The following is a 22,760-nucleotide window of genomic DNA, read 5'->3' as shown; positions in this document are numbered from 1 at the left end:
AACTTTCACCCTACATAATTGCAGTAACTTTTCATTCCAGTCTTACTGTATTTTGATATGAATCCAATGAAGTTATTTAGACAGTATCTTATGAAGGCAAGACATACCTAATGTCTATTGTTCTCTGAAAGGATTTTGTAATTTTCAGTGTGGCTAAAGGGATTTAGATGCTTAATTCTGTACTGAAAAGCTTCTCTAATCACTGTGCAGGAAATGATGCACTTAAAATGACTGAGGCATTATCACCAAAGGCACTTAAGCTCTTCTGAATCTTTCATCTGTTCTGATTATGAAAAGGAAAAGTATCTGGCAGAAAGGGACATAATGACACCTGGTTAAAATAAGCACTTGGGAAGTTGCTTGTTTTTCTTTCTAACCTCGTGCATTTAGAATAATCACAGGTGTTTAAAGCAGCAGATAAACACATGTCATAAGTGACTTCTAATAACACGGAAGAACAGCCCACATCTGACAAAGGCAGTCACTGAGCCCGAAGAGCCCCAGTGCTTCCCTTAGCAGTCTCCAGGAACACTGAAACACATTTTTGGAAGCGGCAGGGTGGTTGTTGCCTTCCTGAGAAAAGGTGTTCCGTGACTGCACACGGAACAGAGATGTGATGCGGCGTCATTTCTAGCCAGCCTCGGAATCACGTCTCACCGATGAGTGATGATAACCTATGGAGGAAGAGGGTGTGCAGGTGACCTGCCTGGGGTCCTGGGAGCACAGCCACTGCCGACATTTTGGACAAGAGTTTCTGAGAAGAGCCCTCCCCTGGCCGTGGTTCAGCTCCCAGTAACTTGACTGGGATTTTGCTCGTGGCAAAGGTTAGATGTGTTGTATCTGTAAGGCACTAAAACTGGTGCCAGTCCTTTAGGATACACCCGTACTTTTATGGCCATGCAGATCAAGTGGTTCTTCCCCACCTCTCCCCATTCTTGGCTGATGTATCTGACATGCTTATCTCCAAACTGGATCTCTGAGAGAAGTCAGCTTGTAAAAATCCCTCAGGAAACAGGGAGGCTTAGAGTTGTAAGACAAGTCTGAACAAAACCTGTCCCCTTGGGAAACTTTGACTCCTTCCCATTCTGAGGTCTGGCAGGCTGTGCAATGCCCTGCTGTGGGACAGAGGCAGATATGGAGACAGGGAGCAAAGCATGGTCAGAATGGCTGTCCTCTTGCACAAGAGCTCGCTCAAACAGTGCTAAAAACTCCCTTTATGTCTTGCACCATGAGCAAACATGAGCTGATTGTCCAGAATATGGAGGGGCTCCTTGTTGGAAAAGACCGAAGCTAAACAAATATCAAAATATTTGTTCAACTTTCCCATTTCTCAAGTGTTCACTGCTCATATTCCAACATTCCTGTGTAAATTGTTGTGTCATAGGTAGATAAGAGGCTATACAATTGGAGCTCTGTTTCTTAGGATTTCCCCTTATTCTCCTCACTAGAATTAAGGAGGAGGCTCAGTGACTTCCTCAACATTTATCAGATTTCCCTGTTTATTTAAGTTAATGAAGCCCCCTGTTTATTGTCAGGTTCTCAGCTGCTGTGCTGTTAGAGCACCACACTGCTTGCAGTTTCTGTGACTAACCAGTATTTACTCATTACTACCAGGGAATTTTATCATCCAGACCTCTGCAAACACTGAGTCTGCCAAGAAAAGAGGAAGAAAGTAGATGATTTTTATAATTCCTCCCGTTGTAAATTATATGCACTCCCCACAGACAACAATTTGCTGTTGTTGCAAACCACACAGACACCACAACTCAGACACCACTTGCCCTTCTGGGAACCCGTTATGTGATACAAACTGAAAGGAAATGCTTCCTCTTTTTTTCAGCTCTCTATAAGGAAATTAATAAGACACAGTATTGAAGTGAAAACATTTCAACAAGTCTTTATTAGGCACATGAACATAAATAGTTCCATAAATAAATAAATAAATAAATAAGCATTTAAGATAAATTACATTCTTATGCAAAAGGAAATAAATATGCAAAAATAAATAGAAATACATGTATAAATAAAGTGCTCTTTTCTAGACAAGATGTGGATTTAAAATATATGTTTATACCTTCACAACACTAATTCACTATAAATAATGTCTTGAAAATGATGGCACAAAACCTGATGTGTCAGAATTTTGACATCCCAATTCTGCAAGCTCCCCTTTTTGGCCAGTAGCCCGCTGTGAGTGGCAGTGACCCAGGTACAGTTGCTGTTACCTGTCCATGCTTTGCTAAAGAGAAGGAGTTGCTGGTCTTTTCCTAAACTGTTAGCAAAAAGGCAGGAGTCATTTAGTGAAAGCTCTGCTGAGCATGCATGCACTGCCCTGTTCCAGCTGTGTTTAGCAAAATTTAATCCAGAATCGTCTCTGTACCCTTTCACAAGCCATTTTTTTTGCCTGCTTGTCAGGGTGTCACTCCTACATAAAGACTTAAAGTAGTGTTGTCAACTAACTACAAAGCAGGAATCCATATTCTAGATGCTGTTAAAGGGTGAACGTAGCAGGCAGGAGAAGGGGAGCTGCCAGAACCTGGGTGAGCGTCTCTCCTATTTTTGTCTTGCTGGACGAGTTAGGACATTTTTCTTCTCTGTCTTAGGACACCGTCTCAGGTTTGGGGTTTGCCCTGGAAAGAAAGAAGATGGAACAGGTAAGACTTGCTGGCATCAGCTGAAATCCACCACTTTGTGCTTCTGTGCCCAGGCCCCTGAAAAACTGTAACTGAACCTGAGGGACACTGGTACATCGTGACCTTTTCACAGATATTCACTGGCAGTGGACTTCCATAGTTTGATGCTTCACTTGGCAAATGAAGCCTGATTTTTATCTCCCATGTAACTAAATGCCATTAGTTTGAAAAGCTGATTGTTACTTTCTACCACTGCAAGCAAGAGAAAACCAATCAGCTAATGCCTGGATTTCCTGAGTAGTTGTGCTGCAGGTTCTCAAAATGCTTCTGTTTTAGGAGAGATGAAGGTTACATTCCAGTGGGATGTGTGGCACAGTAAGGCTTCAGTAGTTAATGCTATAATTAAAGCTCAAAGCAATCACAGTGTTTGTCACAATTAGTGAACACAAACAGTAGTAAGTGCCTGAGGAGACAGAATTTTGGAGCACTGCACACGGTATGTGTCTGGTAGCTCAATTAAAATACCGGTTTTCGATAAGTTGTGCTCATTGAGAAGGAATGACTCACTTGTCTAGAATTGCCTTGATGATCAGCTTCACCCAGGGAGCAGTGGGCTCCAGGCACAATTCTCTGCCGTCTTTCAGGGTAGCTCTGCAACAGGAAAAAAAGGAAGGGAAAAGGGCTACTTAGTGAACTCCAGGGCAGTGTCACTTTTGTCTCATAGCATCTTTCTAGGTATACACTGACATGTTCCCCTTTTAAACTCTATCAACTGAGGCTGTAGTCTAGCATAGTTTTGTTTTTTAAATGGTTTCATACCTTCTCATATCTACTTGTTTGATGCATTAAACCATTTGCAGGACTCTCCCTCTTTTCAAAACTGCTTCTTTTCCCTCGCCAACTTGCTTTGTATTTGTGTTGGTCTTTAACTGAAGGGCTAAATCTTTTCATCTTGATTCAGAAATTGTACTGTTACTGGTTACAGTAAAAGTTCTGGACAATGCCCAGATTATTTTTTTTTCATTGACTTGAGTAGAAGGGTGATCATTTTTTTGACCTAGCCATTGAAGCTGATGTTTTGATCACTTGCTCCGAATGGCTCTGTGCCTTATCTTTTCACGTGCTGGTGGAATTCAGAGTTTTAGGAAGTTATCTGCTGCCTGATGGCCGTGAGTTTGCTGTTCTGCACTCTCAGCAGCTGCGCCGGCCCCCTGGTTACATCACTCAGGGAACGCTTCCACCGTCCTGAGCACAAAATCTGCTTCCTTCATGGCAAGTAACTGTGAGGATTTTGCAAAAGCACTTACATAACTTCGACATTCTCGCAGTGAGGTCCGCTGGGGCTGAGGTTCACGTTCTGGATGAACTTGGGATGGATGAACCTGGAATGGGTGCCTATGCACTGGCACCGGAGTTCAATGGCTGACCGTGCCAGGGCCTGACCTGGAAAACAAAAACAGGTGGAGTGTTTCACTGGTTCTGCTGGAAGCACAACGTGTTCCTTTTGCTGACAGCACTAGGAGAGTTCTTTGCTGCACTGGTCAGACAGCACAGTCTCTCCCTGTCAGCATTTGCCCTGGCCATCAGTCAGGAGAGCTTTAGGAGGGGTTCCTTTACCTTGTGTTCCCACTGCTGAGATCAGGAGCAGAGTCAGGACAGCAGCCACAGCCTTGCCCATCATGATGCAGGAGTGTGCGTTCCTCGAGTCGCCTGGGCCTGGGTCTGTGGTGGGGTGAGCTCGGGCAGCTCCCGGGGTGGCGAGTGCCTGTGCTCTGGGCTGCCCGTGTTTATATCCTGCCTGGCTGCCCTGTGCACTGCAGCATCACAGCCACGGAAACTCCGAACCTGCGAGATGCTGCTGGGCAGTGAGTCACAGGTGACTGGGCAAGCCCCTTTCCCTTCATGGCCACAACATCCCCTCTCCTTAACACAAAGCACTTCATTGAGGAAAGACAAAAAGAATTGCCCTCTGTGGAGTTTCTAGGGGCTTTGTAATTCTGTATTTCTTGTGATACTTTTCTGACTTTCCTCCACTGGTGGAAGGCATTTTCTCCATTATTTTCCATCTGTGTGTCTTTAGTCTTCTATTTTTTTTTTTTTCATTTTAAGACTTGCTAGAACTAGGAGGTAATAATTGTAGAAATGATAGATACTAGGTCCCCTTGCCCTTGTATTACTTTATATTAAAAAATAATTATATTCTGAGATGACATCTGCAGAAACACTGACAGTATGTGTTTTGATAAATTCAAATCTGGCATCACTGGAATAAGCAACAGAATCCAGACTTATTGTTGCACCACTGAGAACCTACAGAACATATTATTATGATATGATGAATTGCTTTGCCTAATAAGCAACAGAATCCAGACTGACTTTGTTGTACCACTGAGAACATACAGAGTATGTTATTATGACATGATGAATTACTTTGCCTAACCTAAGGTGACTTTTTTTTTTGAGCATGACTGCCTCTTCTGAAGCCTAAACTTCTTAGCTCCTTGCTGCTTTGAATTTGGGCTGAGGAAAGTTCTAAAAGGTGCTCCAGGATTCTGATTCAGAAATAAATTGAGCCACTTTTTCAAATTTTAATTTGACTCTGTGAAAAGAAAGTTTCTTTAATTATAATAAAATTAAAGGAAAAGTGAAGATGGGATCATGAAGAAGGATTATTCAGATAAAGTCAGAGATGTACAACCATTTTTACTAGCAATATAGACAAATAGTAAAACACAAGTGGGCTTTATTTGGGTTAAACAATAAGGAATCCCATTGTTGTTCCTCTGCCATGTAATGGAGAAGTCAAAGGAACAAAGCACAGGACCAGATATAAATGAACGTAGGTTATTTTTCTCTGAGTGATCATGAAGGACTTAGAGATTTCCATATGTCAGACTGAATTCCACTTATTATTACCACATCTATCAGTGTCTGTAAATAGCCTTACAGGATGTGTAATAATAGCCTGGTAAGAGCTGCAGCTCTGGGATTAAGCCCGTGGTTTCCCTGCCGCTTTCCAGCGTGCAGCCAGCACAGCTGGATTAGCTAACGGGGGACATCAGCACCTAATTACAGCCGTGTGTGTCACACCAGGGGGCTGCCTGGGGAGTGTCCTCTGTCCTCTCCAGCCGTGGCCATCGGCAGATGTCCAGGAATGCGTAAGAAAACACTGAAGTGGCTTTGACACTCATCCCTAATAACCTTCCACTACGAGCCTGGTTTCATTTGCTGCCTCCTGATTCTTTTAGGGGGAAACGTGATGTAGGTATTGATCCTTATCCCTGATTTCCACTTCCTTCATGATTCTGTAGGCCTTTATCACATTCCTGGTCAATCTCTTTTTACAAAGAGCTGCTGAGAGCAGCACAGACTGGGTTGTGCATTCCTGCCTCTGGAATTTTTGTTTCCCCCTAACACACTATTTCCATGCACCACAAGCTGTTTACAGAAATGCAAGCTGGAGCATCAGTGGAAATGTCTTCTGGCCTGTATGCAAGGATGAATTGCATTGCCTGAGGAGTGTGGAATTCTTTTCCAAATAAACCCAAAAACCTGTTATTCCTCTTTAACTTCCCCACTGATTTTCATTATCTCAAAGACAGAATTGTTGTTTCTGTACATGCAATGAAGCTTTTACCTTTCGTCGTCTTTGTGCAAAACCTTCTGCCTGTTGCGTTTTAAGGAACTGTTATTTCTGCTTTCTTGGTCCAGACAGATCAGATGTTTGTGGCTCTTGTACCTTTCTACTCAAATGTAAAGAAAGGGCTTAGGTGTTTTACGTTTATCATAGATAACATAATGATGACTGTACAACAAACCTTGATATGGAGCAGTGAGGACAACTGAGCACTGTTCTGGAGGCTGTGCTTTGACTTGTAATTGAGGAGGTAGTGAGCACAGTGCTCAGGAGTGGCTTGCAAAAAGCTCGGAGTCAACAAAGATAAAATTCCTCTTGCGGCTGCGGAGAGAATCAGAAAGATGAACTGTGTATGAAAAGATCCCGTGTTTTATTGTAAACTGTGTGATTTGGGCGAAAGAGAGGAGCTGCTGTTATTAATTTACAAGGACCTACTTTTGGAGATGTGAGGCGGGTGAATTAAAAGCTGCTGGATTTCTAGTGCACACAGTTTCTGACTGAAGAGAGTCATTCCTAAGCCTTAAATATGACTATCATAAATGATATCTGGTAGCCTCCTGCTGAATAAACACTTCTTTTGTCATAAGGGTCATAAACACAGTTATTGAGAACTTTTCTTGGCGTAAGAGTGCCTTAACAGCCAGCAAGTGATAAGATTTCTAAGTACTGATGAGCTTACTGGCAGTATATGACACACAGAAATGCAGACTCTCATATGTCCAACTTTGGGCACTGATGTGTGGTACAAAAGTCCCTGTCCAAATCACATGGCAAACTGGTATGTGCTGCAGTAGTTCAAATCAATCTGGAGGTGCTGCAACAGGCGTAAAATTCGGTAATTCCACTTATCAAGGCTTCCACCTCAGTTATGCTATTGCACAACAAAGGGCAGGAGAGGTACCAGAGTGAAAACACTGGAGTTTCTCAGATCATTTTCTGTGTGCTCCTGCCCAACCTTCCCTGACTTGTGAGTGCCCGCAAAATTTACATTTCCTTATGCTCACGTGAGCAGTGAGGAATTTTTTTCCCCTGGGGAATCTCTTGCAGTGCCTTGTCCTCATCTCCCTCAATGATTGTTCACTGGTATCTTTAGAAATCATGCCTCATCCCTGGAATTTTACATTCAAAGATGTAAAAGATGATTTAGAAATCGCTGAGCAGCTGAGTCAGTCCATGTGACCTGTTGGGGTTTTTTGAAAGAGTATTAGGTTCAGCAGGAGAGGGTAGTCCTGCTTGAGCTTTAGATTTCCTGCAGGCAAATTCTTCATATTTTTTTTTTTATACTTCCATGACCCTGTATGCAAAATCTATCTGACTTGAGAGGGCCAAACAGAGAACTTACTTACAGTGACAAATACCACAAGTCTATGTCTTTTCTCCCTAACTATTCCTTTATTAGATAGCAACAGCCCTCCCAAGATTTTAAGTTTGCCAACTGTCACACTGAATGACTTTTATAAGAGTGACATGGAATAAAGGGCTGTAAACAGAAGTGCAACCATGAGATCCATGTTTAGTATCTACCTTCTGATGAGCTTCAGCAGTGTCTGAGTCAGCCCTCTCCAAAACTATTCATTCTCTTTTGTTTAGTTAACATGCAGTTCTGCAGACCTAACTTGTTTTGCCGAGCCCTCCTTCTCAGGAGAAGGTCACTGAAATTTGTGGGGCTGCCTCCTCCCCTCTTCCTGAAGCTGCCCATCTTTGATATTCATCGCCATTAACAAGGGTGGAAATGGCAGTTGTTCATTTCCAGAAGTGCTGAGCACTGGGCAGGAGTTACAGAGGTCACTGTGTGAGTGTTCTAAGAAAGTATTACTTAGTCATAAAATTGCACGGTCTTCTGAGAACAAGGATGAGAGGCAGAGCTCTGCTGTACCACAGCACTACTTCCTCACAGTGCAGGAGGTGATGCTCCCAGTTCCTGTATTTTCCGTGTGGCCCGTGATTCTTGCTGCAGAGAAGCACAGTTGCAACATCTATGCTGGTGAATGTTTTTTTCCACCTACACTGCTGGTGTGAAGTCTCTGGTTTACAGGCAGGAGAGGCACTTTTGAGTTGTGTCTTGAGAGGACCTGGCACGTCCCTGCAGCACAGACAGGTGCTCCAGCAGTACCCACTTATATAACACACCTAAACCCATCACTAGCAATTCTTCCTCTCTCCTGAATTTTCTGTTAGCCAGCTACTTGTCCCATTGTTCATCCTGCTGGCTGTTCTGGATCCTAGTGCTGTGCATTTCATACTCCAGCCTTGCAGCTGGACTTCTAAAATTCACCAGTGGCAGCGCTGAGCTTTGCTTCAGCGCAGTCCCTGAGCTTCCAGAAGAACATTTCTGGTTGACTCAGAATTTGGTTCACATTTTTCAGCAGTCTGAAGGAATCCAAAATTGCAGTCCCTTTTTACTGTGCCCTTCGGCTGATCCATGATACAGCGAAAAGCCTTTTGCTGATCAGCTTTGATGGAAAATGTCTGCCTTGGTGTATTCCCGGGTTTTCCCCATCCATGTCGTAACTGCATAGGAAATGAAATCATCTCCAAAAAGGGAAGTTGTATTGGAAAAAAATAAAAAAGAAAAGGAAGAAAAAGAAGAACTAGACAGGATGCTGCCTGAAGCATGAGCAGGATTTCCAGGCTACTCAACATGCAGCAACCTTTTCAAAGGAATAAGGTGACCCCTGTGGTTTAATTGCATTGCTTGCATTTTTAAGAAAAAACTAATTGGAGTAGGATTGCTCAGGGACTTCCCAGTATTGCAGTATGCACCATGTATTGTCTTTCCTATTAAATAGCTTTATTCATTAATCGTCATAAGTGACTGAAAACCAATTACAATACATGAACAAAAGAGTTACTCAGAAAAATATTTTATTTAATGTAACAGGGCCAAGACTTCTAGGACTGAGCAGAAACGGTAGTTGAGAATAAGGAAAGGACTGGAGAAGATACTTAGGAGTAGCACTTGCTTATACCCCCTCCCTGACTCCCTGGCCTCCCCTTTGCCAGCCCATATCCCCTCATCTGTCCCAAAACTAGAAACTTGTGTTCTAGGTAGCCTTTACCTACTTGAGGGGGGAGGATAAAATAAGGACAGTTTTACCAAAACTATAGTATTTTCAAGCCTATAAACAAAGCAGAATTAACAACCCTGTGCTGTATTCCGTGAGTATTGCAGTTCTAATCATCCACTTACTGGTGTAAATCCGGAATAAATTAAAATCAACGGAGTCACTCTTCAGCATTGGATGTAAATCTGAAGAGAACAAGGTCTTGAACTCAGAGGGAGTGAGATGGTGCAAAGCAGAACAGCTCCTAGGGAGACAAAAGGAGTGCATCGCCCTCGAATTCCTTGTGTAAGTCCAGACATCTTTTATTCCCAAAGCTTTAGCTCTCTGGAGGAAAGATCAGTCTGAACTGGAGATAGAGGGCTCACAGGCGTGCTTTTTGCCTGCACTGAGAGAACAGAAGTTGAAGACAGAAGAACTTGGAGAGGAAGGGAACTGCAGCTGCATTTTATCCATGAGGGCCCGTCTCCATCGTGTGGGAAGCTGGCCCCTTGTGGGACTGATGGTCACTGAGCACACTGTGTGTATGTTTACATCATGGGAAACCAAGAGAGAGTTTTTAGCTCCTTAAACAACAACCTCTGACACTGGAGCTGAGGGGAAATGCTCCTGGAGCAGTGTCCAAGCGGAACAAACACATCCTAAGGAATCCACTGCTGGTGTGGTCCCACTGGTTGGACACTGCAGAAACATTGTCTGACTCCACACAAGTAACTCTTTCCTGGGAATTCAGTGCTACTGGTTTATTTACAAGTTGAATGTTTGCCCTGCTGAGCGCATGGCCTTGATTTCTGCAGATTGACAGTTCGTGTTTGCTTTGTTCTGTGCTCTGTTGATTTTCAGTATTTGCTGTGGAAGAGATCCGTTTCCCCTATTAATAGGTACAGATAAGGATTTGTGTTGCAGCTGCACCTGAGTTTTCCACTTCTTCCTGCAATTGTTACAGATGCTGGGCAGAGGTTGGGAAGGTCAGCTGCAATGGGAACAGACCCCAGGTCCTGTCTCTTCCCACCCAGTCCTGCTCCTCAAGAAAAAAGAGCAAAGGCAGCACCCCCAATGTCTATTTTTCCTGCTTAGTAACACTGTGCTGGAAGGTAATGGTTCCCAGGGAAATCCGACTCATTTTTGTTGTCACTGGATTTTCCTCTTCTTTACTTAATTTCATATGGTTTATTTCCTATTTGGAATGGAAAACCCCAGGGAATAATTTACATTATATTGCTTCTTGGCAACTACTGCCATGGAGAACTTCCTTTAACTCCAATGAATTTTGTGACTCTTCATTGAAAGTCAGCAGCAGGTCAAACAAACACTTCAGGTATGACCTGTTTGCTTTCTCCCTCTCCTCACAGCAAACCAGAATACTTATGTGACACAGAGAGTTTGGGAACTTACACCCTGGGTTTTGTCCAAGCACTCATAAGTAGCTCTCTGGATTTTTAAAGGCCCAATGGTGTGAAGACAGAATTCATATTGTTTCAAACCTCCACAGATTGCCTGCAGAATTACAGCCCTTTTGGAAAGCAACTCCATTGGCGTGCAAATTTGCTCAGATTTTGTGAGCTTGGCATTGAAAATACCATTACTTAGCAGTGTAAATCTCTGCCTAACTATCTCAGTATTTATACACTGAATACTAAGTGCATTTGCAATTCACTCTGGTACTTTGGGGGAAAAGATGAAGCTAATCTTTAAGTCTTCAAAAGAAAGTGACTGGACAGTTGAAAGGAGTGCTTTGTAATCTCAACTAAACACTGCCTACCCGGATGGATTTTCGTCTGAGGTAGATCCTATCTCTCTAATACTGATTTATGTCTGTGGGTGTGACGTTTACCAAACCACCATCAATCAAGATCTGAGCTGGCTGGAACTGTCCCAGTCAGAACTGCAAGTGGGTCTGTATCTTTAGCAAGGTGTGTCCTGAACTTGTGAAAGCCCCGTCTCCCTCTGCCATTCCCACCCTATCCTCTCTTCAGTATTAGGCATCAGTGTTCTGTCCTTTCTGGGCTTGGATTCTCTTTGGGTAAAAGGCATCCTCTCTGCTTTATTCTAGGAGAAGTATTTGTCATTGGGATTTGAAGAAAGATGTGGAAATTACTCTTATATATCACTTTTTCTCCTACTTGCAGCCCAGAGCTAATTTCCTCTTATAAGAAGTAATGTTATCAGAACCCAGGAACTGAACAGTTTTGTTTAGCATAAACAGCTGCCTTGCTGTGTGACACAGACCATTAGTGGTCGATACCAAACTCAAACACATGAGTATTTAATGTAGATCAAGGATACAAATCTGCAGCAAGGAGTTTGATTTTCCCCAGCACCTTTTCCCTGAAGTTCTGACAATACCTGTTTGTTGGGTCCAACCAGTTGAGGTATCCAATCCCAGCACAGTTAATCAGGAAACCATCCTCTATGAGCACGGGGCACAGGCTGAATGTTTAGTCACCCACAGAAAACAATATCCCTTCCCCATTCCTCTAAAGCTTAATAACCTCTGGAGAGCTCAGGAATTGGTAAGAGTCACTGTGAGCCTTGATTCCAGCCACTATTTTACAATTTTCATTTCTGAAGTGGCATGTGTGACTGTCAATCACACATATTGCTCAGAAAACATTACTAATTCTTCTGCAAAAGCCCCATGACTTCAGCAGTTTTGAAGGACAAGGCCTCCTTGGGTAGAAAGATGTCCTCCAGAAGAGTTCTTCATAGACTGTCATAGAGTAAATGTGGAATACAGGAGACCTAGGAGCCTTTCATCTTGGATAAACTTAATGTTTCATCTACTTTTTGACTTTGATGAGGTTTAAAAAGTTCTCTCCTGAAAAGGTTTTCCTCATGTGTTCTAGTTTTACTGTTCTACTTAAGAGTTCAGTTCCACCAAATCCAGTAGGACTCCTACAGCACATTAGCATGGCTGCTCCTATATAAATAAATATAAAAAAAAATAGCACTGCTGCTCCTCTATAAATAAATATATATAAAAAAAGGCTGTCTAAAGCAGCTTTATTGTTACTGTCGTGTTGACTGCACATTTGGTGCTCGTTGCATGTGGAGTGTGATGAGTGACAAAAGCCTTCAGGAGCAGAGCAGGCCCAGCAAACTCAGTGGGGACACCAACAGTTTTCAGGCAGTAGTGCCTTAAAGGTCTGTACCAGTGGTGCTCAGCTGTAAAACACCGTGCAATTAGTAGTGCATAAGGATTTGGTTTGCACTTTAGTGAGGGACATATGACAGTATTTTTTATCAGGGAATGGTTACTAAACCACAGTTTGAAAGCAATTTCCTTCCACTTAATGTTGCAAGACGAGCAGGATGTGCACTTGATGACTTGGGCGTCAGTGTTCACCTTTCACACGAGTTCCTGGAGTACATTATAGTGGTGTGGGAACAGGAATAGATACAGGTCACTCCTGAACTTGTAGCCTTTTGTTGTTATAAACTTTAGGTGATAAGGATTCCATTTTAAGGTATAGAATTGGACAGGAAGGGGGAAATGAGTTTTGGAGTATAGTTGTGCAGCCTTGTTGAAGTTTTCAGTCTTTTATGCCCAGTTTCAAGATAGGGCTCCATTTATCATCAAGCGTTGAAGTCAATATACGCTCAGAATAAAAAAGCTGATATATTCTTTGCTGCCCTGGCATAAACAACCCCACCATGACAGACAGTCAGATCCTGTCCAAATGTTTCTAAAACCTGTCCCAACAAAAAAAGTAGTACTTTGCATCATGTACTTTCTTGATTTGGCATTTTGTGATCCCTGTTTACAAAGTTGTGTGTCATGTCCTAAACTCATCCCAGTGCACTGTGAAAGGAATGCTTGTAATTCCATATAAGCCAGTGCATGTCCTATCCTTTTCACAGCCCAGTCCAAAAGGAAATGCCAAACATCATGGTAATAATCATTTACCAAAAGAAATTCCAGATGAAAAGCGTGGGTCTGTAGCAGAAGGCATAGTAGCTTGGTTTTTAAACACATTTTTTGAGTACTTATGTGATTTTTTGAAAGTAAGAAGTGGAAACCAGGTGACAGAAGTTCAGACAACAAAAGAATTGCTTTTCTTCTGGAATTACTAAAAATCACATTTTACTGTGTAGGCAGAACATTAAGGCAAGTTGTGTTGCACCATGGTGAGTGCCTCGGAGTCCTCCTTGATTGGCCTGTCTTTATTTCTTTGCAGAATCAAAGACATTTCCCAGTCAACAGCTATTGTGCTGTTTTACTATGACTTGGGCAAATTAACCCAGAAAGGATTAGTGGTTCTCATTAAGATGCAGTGAAATCACAGTTTCAGTGGAGGACTTTTGGGACTGACTTTGGGTTTTGGGAATTGGAATGAGCTGAGATTTCTGAGGTGCTCATCATTACAGACAGGTTTGTTTCATTGCAGTGCCATTATTTTGCTTTTGGGGTGATTCTTTTTTTTTTGAGAGGGTCCCATTTTGTAATCTGACTCTATGACAGTGGTAGTGAAAGAACTGAGGAGATGGTGCAAAAGCTGCACTGCAGAAGTGGGAAGGAGAGGCCAGGGCTGAGGAAGGAATAAAAACATCTTAGTGGCTTCCCCAAAACTGTGTGTCTCAATTAGTGTAACAACACAGCCTACAAAATGATTTACAGTGATCCACTGTCTGAAGCACCAGACACGCTGTATTAGCTGGCAGATAATTTCTGGAGGATTAGCAGCAGTTGCTCTAAAGCCTTAACGAAGTAAGGCACCGTGAAGTTCAGTTGTACGACACGAGGGAATTACAGGGCATAATGCCATTTTTATCACGGAACGAAAGCCTTCATTTTGAGGCAAGCTCAGTCACGCTGGCTCTTCCTGCTAGCAGCAATGGGTGTAAATCATGGCACTGTTGGATATCTCTGATAACATGCTGAATCCATCAACCTCAGCAGCAGCCAGGGAGGGGACCAGGCACTAAGTGCTGTTAGGAAGCAGTCAGACCATACTGGGACTATCTCCAGTGCACAGCTCCTATCCCAGCTGGAGCACTGCAGGTGGAGTGTGGTGCTGCATGGAACTGTGATGGTATAAAGGGAGAACAGGCAGGCTGGAGGCACAGGAGCCGCTGTGGCCCAGGGTGAGTGGCTCACAGACATGCCTCCTGTCTTTCCTACTGTGACCGTGTCTCCCTGGACTGTTTGCCTGCAAAAGGCAATGCTGGTGCATTGGAGCTTTGCTGGTTTTCAGGGCCTCATTCTCAAATGCATGAACCAGCCCTCACTCATTTCAAGTGAATCACTGAGGGTACATCCAAAGGCCATTTTCGCGTCATTCTTGTACTTGGAGGCAGGAACTTGCTAAAGAGGTCCAGCAAGACAACTGAATCCTCCCTGCACCATGTTGCAATCTCCCAGGGTTGCACAGTGTCATCCCCGTGTACGGAGTCTCCTCTGCACTACTGGCACACAGGCAAGGATGCTGTCATTTTGAAAGGGCTGTGGTGGTCCCTCTTTCAGGCCAGCAGGCCAGCATCCTGCCCAGGAGCAGGAATCAGCACTTTGATGTTTCTGCTCAGTGAGAGTGCCTGTGCTCCGAGGAGGTGGCATTTCATCACTGCTCAGCCTGAGTTCCTGGTGGAGCTTATTAGTGGGTTGAGAGTTATGATCTGTGTCTGTAAGAGGATCAGTAAGTGGATGCATTAAATCCTCTTTTCCCCCACAATCCTAGCAGCCAGCACACTTAGAAAAGCCAGGAATGGCAAGGAGTGTACATGCAGGGTGTCCAGCAGCACATGCAGTCTTACCAGATGTCACCTTAGAGCCCTTGCTACAGGGTTTGCCACGGGCTGTAAGACTCCAGCACCAGCAAGCATCCCATGCTCCTATTTTGTAAGTGTATCTGGAATAATGTGCTCCTTATCTGCAGCCAGGCTTTTGCACACTCTCCCAGTAAAAATGAATAATGGTAGTGGTGACTGAGCCCTGAGATGCTCTGCACACTGTCCTGCTGCTGAGCCACAGCTCTCCAGAACGGGACAGAGCCTTTCGACACCCTCCAGCTTGCACAACCAGCAGCTACTTGCTTTTGTCCCAGGAGGCAAAGAAGAGGCCTGAATCACAAAGCTGAGATCACAGTGTGGATCTGAAGCTCACATTCCCGAATATTCCATTTCCATGTGGATATTTGAACACAGAAATTTTGTCTAAGGATATGACATCACTTTGTGATGTGCCTGTTTTCTAGTTGGTGTTACCTGGTAGGGGATGTGACGTTAACATTAAATATGAAAGTTCCACAGATTGAAGCTCCTTGTCTCCCAGGAGATGTGTTGGAGATACCAAGACTTCCTGAATCATTTGTAGAGTTCAGAAAAAGAAATATTAAAATATACAGTATGGAAAAAAGGTTAGTTTTAAGGCCTTGAGAAGAGCATGATTGATATTTTAATTTTATTAAAGAATATATACACTTTAAAAAAAACAGGAGCAGAGGGTTGCCGTGGGTTACGTGATTAAATAAAGAATTGGCACAATTCTCAAATACAAGTGGTACAGAATTTGGACAATGTAAGTGAAACTGTGTTCCTTTTTCCAAAAGTAGGATTTGGGAGGTACCAAGTATACTTGAAAGTATGGATTTAGAAGACCTTTGAAAAAAACATCACCTTAATTCTGTATGTTTTGTGAGAAACGAGGCAAATTATGGGTACAAGCTTATCTTTAACATTCCAGGCACTTTAACCCTTTAAAAGGGAATCCTGTAAATCTGCAAGTCAGAAAAATAGTGTCTTGCTCTCTACCTTTCTGGAGTAAGTCTACCTTGTAATCCTTTGGAAAGGATTCAAGCAAAATATTTCACCCTCATTGCACTTCATAAACAAATTAACTGACACAGAAAAAAAGGATTTGAAGTGGATTATGGTTTTGCTCCACGCCTTAGAGCCAGGAAATTCAGCCACAGGTGACACACTGGTTTCCAGTGCGGGCTGTTTTGTTTTCATTGCAGTGGCTCTGACAGACGCTGTCTGGGAGCTGATCTTCCTGCCTCAAGCTGACGCAGGTTGCACTCCTAATGAAGGATTTGCATGATTTATTTCTCTTCTGCTTTATTTGACCTAACACATTATTGGGGATTACAAGGGTCTTATTCACCCCACTGAAGTCACTGACATGATTTCCCTGTCCCACTTGTGTAATCTGATATTTTTGACCCCATTTCACAGGCGTTAAGAAGATCCCCGAACTGAAAAACACTACCAAGACTTCCTGCTGGTATGTGCTGCACTCCTTTTGTGTGTGCATCCTGCACCAGTCTTTTGACTAGAGAGGTTTAATGGTTCTGTTTTAGAAGGTGTGAAAGAAGTGGACATAATAAGCATCTGATTATTTCATGACCATCAGAGCCCATGGTAATGTTTTACTTCAAAAGGCCAGATGAAGCATTAGATGAGCAGACACCAATAAAAAGGGGATGTTACAGGAGGAGAATCTTGTTACTTACATAGGAACTAGATTCACAGAATCCACTTGAAAGCATCTTTATGAAAACAGATTGTGAAGCAAAGTGTCTCCCCTGCTATTACACGAATTTAAAAGCATTTAAATGTTTTTACATTTATTTTCAATTAATATCAACATAATTTTTTACGTCTTCAGTGAGAGAGCCCACAGGAAATACTATCAGGAATCGGTGCTCAGTGTTGTGGCAAGTGGGTGAGTTACAGCAGGGGAATATTTGGGCCCAGCAAGGACTGGCTGTGCCCTGAGGGACTGGGAGCCAAACACCCTGACCCTGCTGGCAGGGCAGGGCCCCCACTGCCCAGGCTCCTTCCCACAGAACCCCTGCAAGCAGTTCAAAAACAGGAAAAGAGTTCAAAACCAGGAAAAATGCCAAAGCCCAAGCTTAAATGGGCTTCTGGGCCCATGGGCAAGAAGGGGTGTTTAAGAGTGTCCCAGGTGAAGCTCAGAAAGGCAAATTGCTAGAGGAGTTTGACAAGATCATTTAAGAAATCAGTGTGTAATGCCTTCTGTGACCTTTCTGGATGTCTGTCTGATTTCTTCCTAAATCTTCCAAACAGAAAAAAATCTCTATGTAAATATTTTCTGAACAGCAAAGGAAAAATACAGAGGTTTTCCTTCCAGTTATGGCACAGCAGTAAAGCCCTGGCTGAATCTCTTGGCCTTTCATCTTTAAATGACAGCTGAGCTTTAGAGACATGTCCCTGAGTTTTTGAAATTGTGTCCAACATATGTTTCCATGTAAACAGGCCTTTATTACTCTCCTGTGAGGTTCCCTGCTCAGTACCAGACACTGAACGATTTTAAATCACGTGTGCTTGCTCTGGGCTTGATCTTCTGTCCCTTGGCAGTGGTGGCAAAAATTCCCAGTGTGCTTCATGGTCCAGTTATCTGCTGCAAATGCCTTAGGTTTTGCTGAAAGCTTGGAAGTGGCCTGATTTTTTAGGATGCACCTTCTGTTGTTATTGTAAGCCAGGTATATTTGAATTTCTGGTATTCAAAATCATGTCATCATTCATAGAAGTCCTTGTCCATGGATTTCGCCATTCCTTAGGTTTTTAATATTAATACTTCTGTCACTAATGATGAAATTTTAGACTAAATTTATTCATACTCCCAAATCAGAGGTGTTCCACAGAGGCAGCTCCTTGCTATTAGCAGCCAGTGCACATTTTTTTTAGAGAAATTGTTTTTACTGATAAAGCAGAAAAAAGAATGAAGAAAGTATTTCCCCTACCCCACGCCACCAAAAACAGGCACCATGAAATTAAGTATTTTCCCCCCACATTTTGGTCTAGTGTTTATTTTTGAAAAAGATGGAATACACTCTTAGGGCACATTGATAGCACCAGGAGCATTGTCAGTGAAATACATGAGAAATGTAGAATAAAACCTAAAATATAATGGTTGTCTCTCCTAGAGAGGCTTTGAACTGCACATTTAAAGGCTATCCCGTGTATTGTAAGCATCTGCCACGATACAGTGTCCAAACATGGACTTGAATTGAACTCTTGAGGACTTTTCTTTGAACGGGAATAGAACAAACTGATGCCCATGTGATTTTCAGAACTGGTGACAAAGAGATACTCATATTTAATTTTATGAGAAACAGATTAATTTCTGTTAGAGGAAACAGAAACACTGAAAGCAACCTGCAGGAGCAAGTCCCTGCACGCACAAACCACCCAGGAAATAGCAAGCTGTTGACTGGCTAACTGGGCCTTTTCCCTAGAACACAAGTGCTGTGTTGTGTCCTTAGTCTAGCTGGAAGTTTGTGCTTCAGATATTTTGCTGTGTCTGTGTCAGACACATCAGCCTGAACCTGGAAATTGTCAGGTTATCCCTGTGGGTCAGAACCCCTCGGAAGCTCATGGTGTTAATGAGATGTGCCATTCAGCACTGTCCAACAGACAGGGAGAGCAGCAGCCAGGATGAGAGGGAACATCTACACTTCCTGCCGGTATTCAGTGCTGGGATGCCTCCCCATACCAGTAGCTCAATCATTTTAGGTGCTCAGAGATGCAGTCAATAAGATCCAGCCCTATTTATGTGGTTACAGTATTTGATGGGGGAGGACATTCTGTTTCCTTGCAGTCCATTAACTCATAAATCTGCAAGGTAAAAGAGAGGATATTTCCTGTTCACAACAAGGGCAGAAGCAGCCTCTTGCCCTTAGGACAGAAAAGGTCAGAGTGGCCATGTCCATTTCTTGTTTTGTCCAGGACTTGGCATTTTTGGTCTAGATTTTTTCCTTCAATATTTGGCTTTCCTGAGAGGATTGCGATTTCTCTTTACAAGTGCTTCACTAGCAACTTCAAGCAAGCAGTAGCCTGAGTATCACTTCAGCTTCTTTGTCCAGGACCAGTTTTCTTTCCTGCCCTTAAACCACTGTAGCATTTATGACTTAAACTGAATCTTTCGTGCCCCTTTTCTGCTCTTATTTCTTGTGCAGGAAGATCTAAAAATATCCCTGACCCTGGACTCATTTTCTGTTTCACATCAGCTCCTGCGTTCTCAGATGCAGCACGGGCACGCCTTTGGCAGGGAAACGCCGGTGTGGTTGTTCTGCATGTGCTGTGCAGCCTGTGAAAGGCAGCTGCACCTCAGCCCATCCTTCTCTGTTCTGCCCCAGGTCACCCCAGTAAAGTGCGGCATAGTAAAATGTAACCACAGCGCTGCTTTAGGCCAGCTGATCGGGAAGTCAAGTTCCTCCCCGCGTGTCTTTCAGCCAGGAGCGTAAGGCAGCAGTAGCTGTGCACGGAAAGCCCTTCTCCCGGGAACACGCTCCGAGGTTCCTGCGCGGGTACCGCCGGGGCGATCCGGGGCGTTCCGCGGGCGAGCGGCACCATCTGGTGTCCCAATGTGGTACCGCAGCCTCGGCGCTGGGGGAGACGGTTCCACCAAACCCAAAATCTGCCTGTCTGACCCTGCGCTGGCCGCGTATATCAAGTTCATTCCACCCGAGTTATGTACAGACTTAGGCACGAGGAGGTTTTGCTGCTCTGAGTAGTGACTGAAGTTGCTCCGCACAGCTATCCCTAACTGTGATCGCATTAACGTTATTAGATAAGATCAAAAGGTCACCGATGGGACACTTGATTGATACGTGCTGAACTGTACTCGTATTGTATGTGAAGAGTTTTAGAGGGCAAGGAGAACTGTTTCCTCTTCGTACATAACTCAGCTCTCAGAGAGATAAGTGTTCACCTTCCTTATTAATTTCACGTTGGACAGCACAGGTCCCACAGCTCTGTGGGACTTCCACCACCTCTCTCCAATAACAAATCTGACCATTATTTAGTCCTGCCTTCTGTTTCTAACCTTTTATTCTTCTATGAGTCATTTCTCCTCTCCTTTCTCAAGGGATCTTTAGTGGTGGACATTGGGGCCAGGGTATCCTTGCCACCTGGGTCCCCTTTCAGCAGGATCCTGAGAGATCCTGAGCCACAGTTTTTGCCATCAAAAGCTGAGTAAACCCTTCCCCATGCTTTTAGGTGTAGTCCTGTGTTCACTGTCTTCATCCTTTGTTCTGATTTCTGCTTATATTCCTGGTAAAGGCAACCACTTACTGGCCTGTAGTTTTCCAGACTTTCAGAAGACTTTAAAACTGAATACTTTTCAAGCCCGGTCCCAAGGCAGGTGTAAATGAGAGGTTTGGCATCAGCTATGTTTTATTTCTACATGTAGCATGCTGGAGGCAGTGTATATTTCATGTTTTCCTTTGGACATTCCTTAAGCCTTGGAAGCTCTAATAGCCTCCTTAACACTTTAATTACGTGGGCCCTTAAAACACCTTTCCACCATAAATATAACAGTTGTTTTTTCTGCACTCAACAGAGCATCTCACAAGGGGGTGACTGATACACAAATGCTGACAGCTCTGACAGTCGTGTCACCAGTGGGAGAGTACATTTATTTCAGCTTCAGCACGTTAAATACAGACTTTTGTCAAAATGAATTCTTCAGCCAACAGAAGAAGGATATGGACCCGCTGGAGTGAGTCCAGTGCAAACCAGTCTACGGCTCCATGGAAGCGGGCTTGGGACGGCGCCGTCTTGTGGTGCTTGTGCAGCACTGCAGCCTAATTAGACACCCGACAGTCTTGGCCTCTGTCACAGCACTGCTGCCTTCAGTTTGATATCATTATTAGTGCTTATATTGCAACAGTGGTTTTTTTTCTGGATAAAGGGTAACAAATGTGTCGTCAGGAACGTTTATAGTCTAAACAGTCACGAAAAGGCCAAGTACTAAGGAACTAGCTCAGTGTGAGATAAGGAGTTGGCATATGACATAACTTTTGTTACATCATCTCTGTATCAAACTTTTGAATATAATTGCATTTATTCAGTTTATGTACCAGGGAAGACTTGCAATAACATGTTTTTCTGGAAACTGACTTGCTGGAAAATAGAGCTAAAGAAAAACATAAGAAATTAAGATAGGCAAGCCAAGGGAGAGCTGGGAGACATTACATTCACAAGAACTCCTAACAAAATCCAAGTGACATTTTTTATTTCAACAGGTAAATTAAGTATAAAATATACATTTTGCAGGACAACTTTTAAGTTACAAAATTTTAATTCCCAGGTGAGGCAAACCAGGATCATTAAGGTGAATCACTGCCCTCAGAGCACTGACAGAGAGATCTTGCTTTTCCTTTTCCAGCATGGAGATCTGCATGTGTAATTCCTGTACAAAGTCTGTTACACTGGGAAAAGACATATCCCGCACCTGGCAGGGCCTTCCTCAGTGCTGGGGGAAGTGGAAGCAGGAGGATCCAAGCCCAGAAGAATGTCACCTTTGATGACATTTCAGGTGACAAGGGCAGCTGTCTCTGACCAGCAAAGATTGTCCCTCTTTGGAAAACACTGTCACTTCAGTGCAAACCTGTGCTGCTGGATGTCAGGAGTGATGCCAGGCTTAAATATTCACATCGATCTTGAAAAATGTTTGTTGGTCTGTGAGGCTTCAGGGTATTTCACTAGATAATCCTTAACTTGTCACAAAAATGTCAGAAATGCTGAAATGTGTTGCTGTAAATAAAGGCTTGAGAATTCAGCGGCAGCTCTTGCAGCGCTTTGAGCTGCCAGCAGCACACAGGTGCTCTGTGACGTGAGCATTCAGCTCCCTGGCCATACCCCTCCAGGAGTCAGCTGGACATTTACTCCTCAGATGCAGTTCCTGTTTCTGCAGTAATTTTTGCATAACATTTCATGCCTGAAACTGCTTCCATTCCTGCACCTGTTAGAACCTGTGCTCTCTGCACAGATCAGGGCGAGCTCAACTTCCAACTCAGAGTCCTAAAGACACTTTTATTTCCATGCAGCTGTTTAGCTGATTGACCATCCTCTTGTTGGACACTGGCACATATGTCACCCAGCAGCCTGTGGTTTTCTGTGTGCATTGTAAAAGCTGGGACAATACCATCCCAGCAGTTGAATCTGCATTCCCCGTGGGCAGCTTGTTCAGATTCTTCACTTGCAAGGACATGTGTACTGGCTGGAAGCAAGGTATTGCCCACGGGGCTCAGAATGACAGTTTCAGACGGATAAATTCCAAACTGGAAGACACACCCTCCAAACCACTGAGCAGAGAAGAATCTTTCCAGAATTTCAGCATCTCCTAAACAGCTATTGACTTGTTTATGTTGCCTTACACGGGCACTGGCAGAGCTCATAGTCCAAATCAGGTAGTGGTTGGATATCCCACCATGTTCCATGTGCTTCTATTCTCATCTGGACTTTTTTTTCCAAAGCGCTTCTAGGCCAGAAAGACATTCAGATGCCCTCAACAGTTAGATCAGATTTTAGCCCTGTTAATTCCCATAAAACCTAGTGTAGGTTGTAAATGTAAGAGCCAGGCACTGGCAGGGTTTGGCCCTTCAAAGTTAGAGACACTATTGTTTCCTCCAGTGCCACTGAAATGCCACCGCCTCTGCCCTCAAGGGGACACATAAGTGCCAC

The 22,760-nt window shown here is 43.5% G+C and overlaps 2 protein-coding genes across 10 annotated transcripts in view; one reads left to right on the top strand and one right to left on the bottom strand.

The window, feature by feature from the left end:
* The window catches only part of RASSF6 (Ras association domain family member 6), a 92,664-nt gene that overhangs the window by 49,773 nt on the left and 20,131 nt on the right, over positions 1 to 22,760 (top strand). For 6 of the 9 annotated variants that reach the window (XM_064651334.1, XM_064651331.1, XM_064651333.1 and 3 more), the window contains one exon: positions 2,604 to 2,654. The exons of 1 other annotated variant lie outside the window; for it this stretch is intronic. The gene's annotated coding sequence lies outside the window, so the exon portion shown is untranslated. Of the gene's footprint in view, positions 1 to 2,603; positions 2,655 to 16,502; positions 16,552 to 22,760 lie in introns of all 9 variants that reach the window. 2 more of the 9 variants (XM_064651327.1, XM_064651330.1) reach the window with 2 other exon arrangements.
* LOC135413083 (interleukin-8-like) lies at positions 2,600 to 4,462 on the bottom strand. The gene is made up of 4 exons (XM_064652235.1): positions 4,251 to 4,462; positions 3,941 to 4,076; positions 3,201 to 3,284; positions 2,600 to 2,630 (listed from the first exon to the last, which is right to left on the bottom strand). Exons 1-4 carry the CDS (start codon positions 4,312 to 4,314, stop codon positions 2,600 to 2,602), a joined length of 315 nt encoding a protein of 104 aa, XP_064508305.1. The 5' UTR covers positions 4,315 to 4,462.

The sequence above is a fragment of the Pseudopipra pipra genome, chromosome 4 (assembly GCF_036250125.1).
Source record: "Pseudopipra pipra isolate bDixPip1 chromosome 4, bDixPip1.hap1, whole genome shotgun sequence".
NCBI classification, from domain to species: Eukaryota; Metazoa; Chordata; class Aves; order Passeriformes; family Pipridae; genus Pseudopipra; species Pseudopipra pipra.
This window is presented reverse-complemented; position numbering and strand designations above follow the sequence as displayed.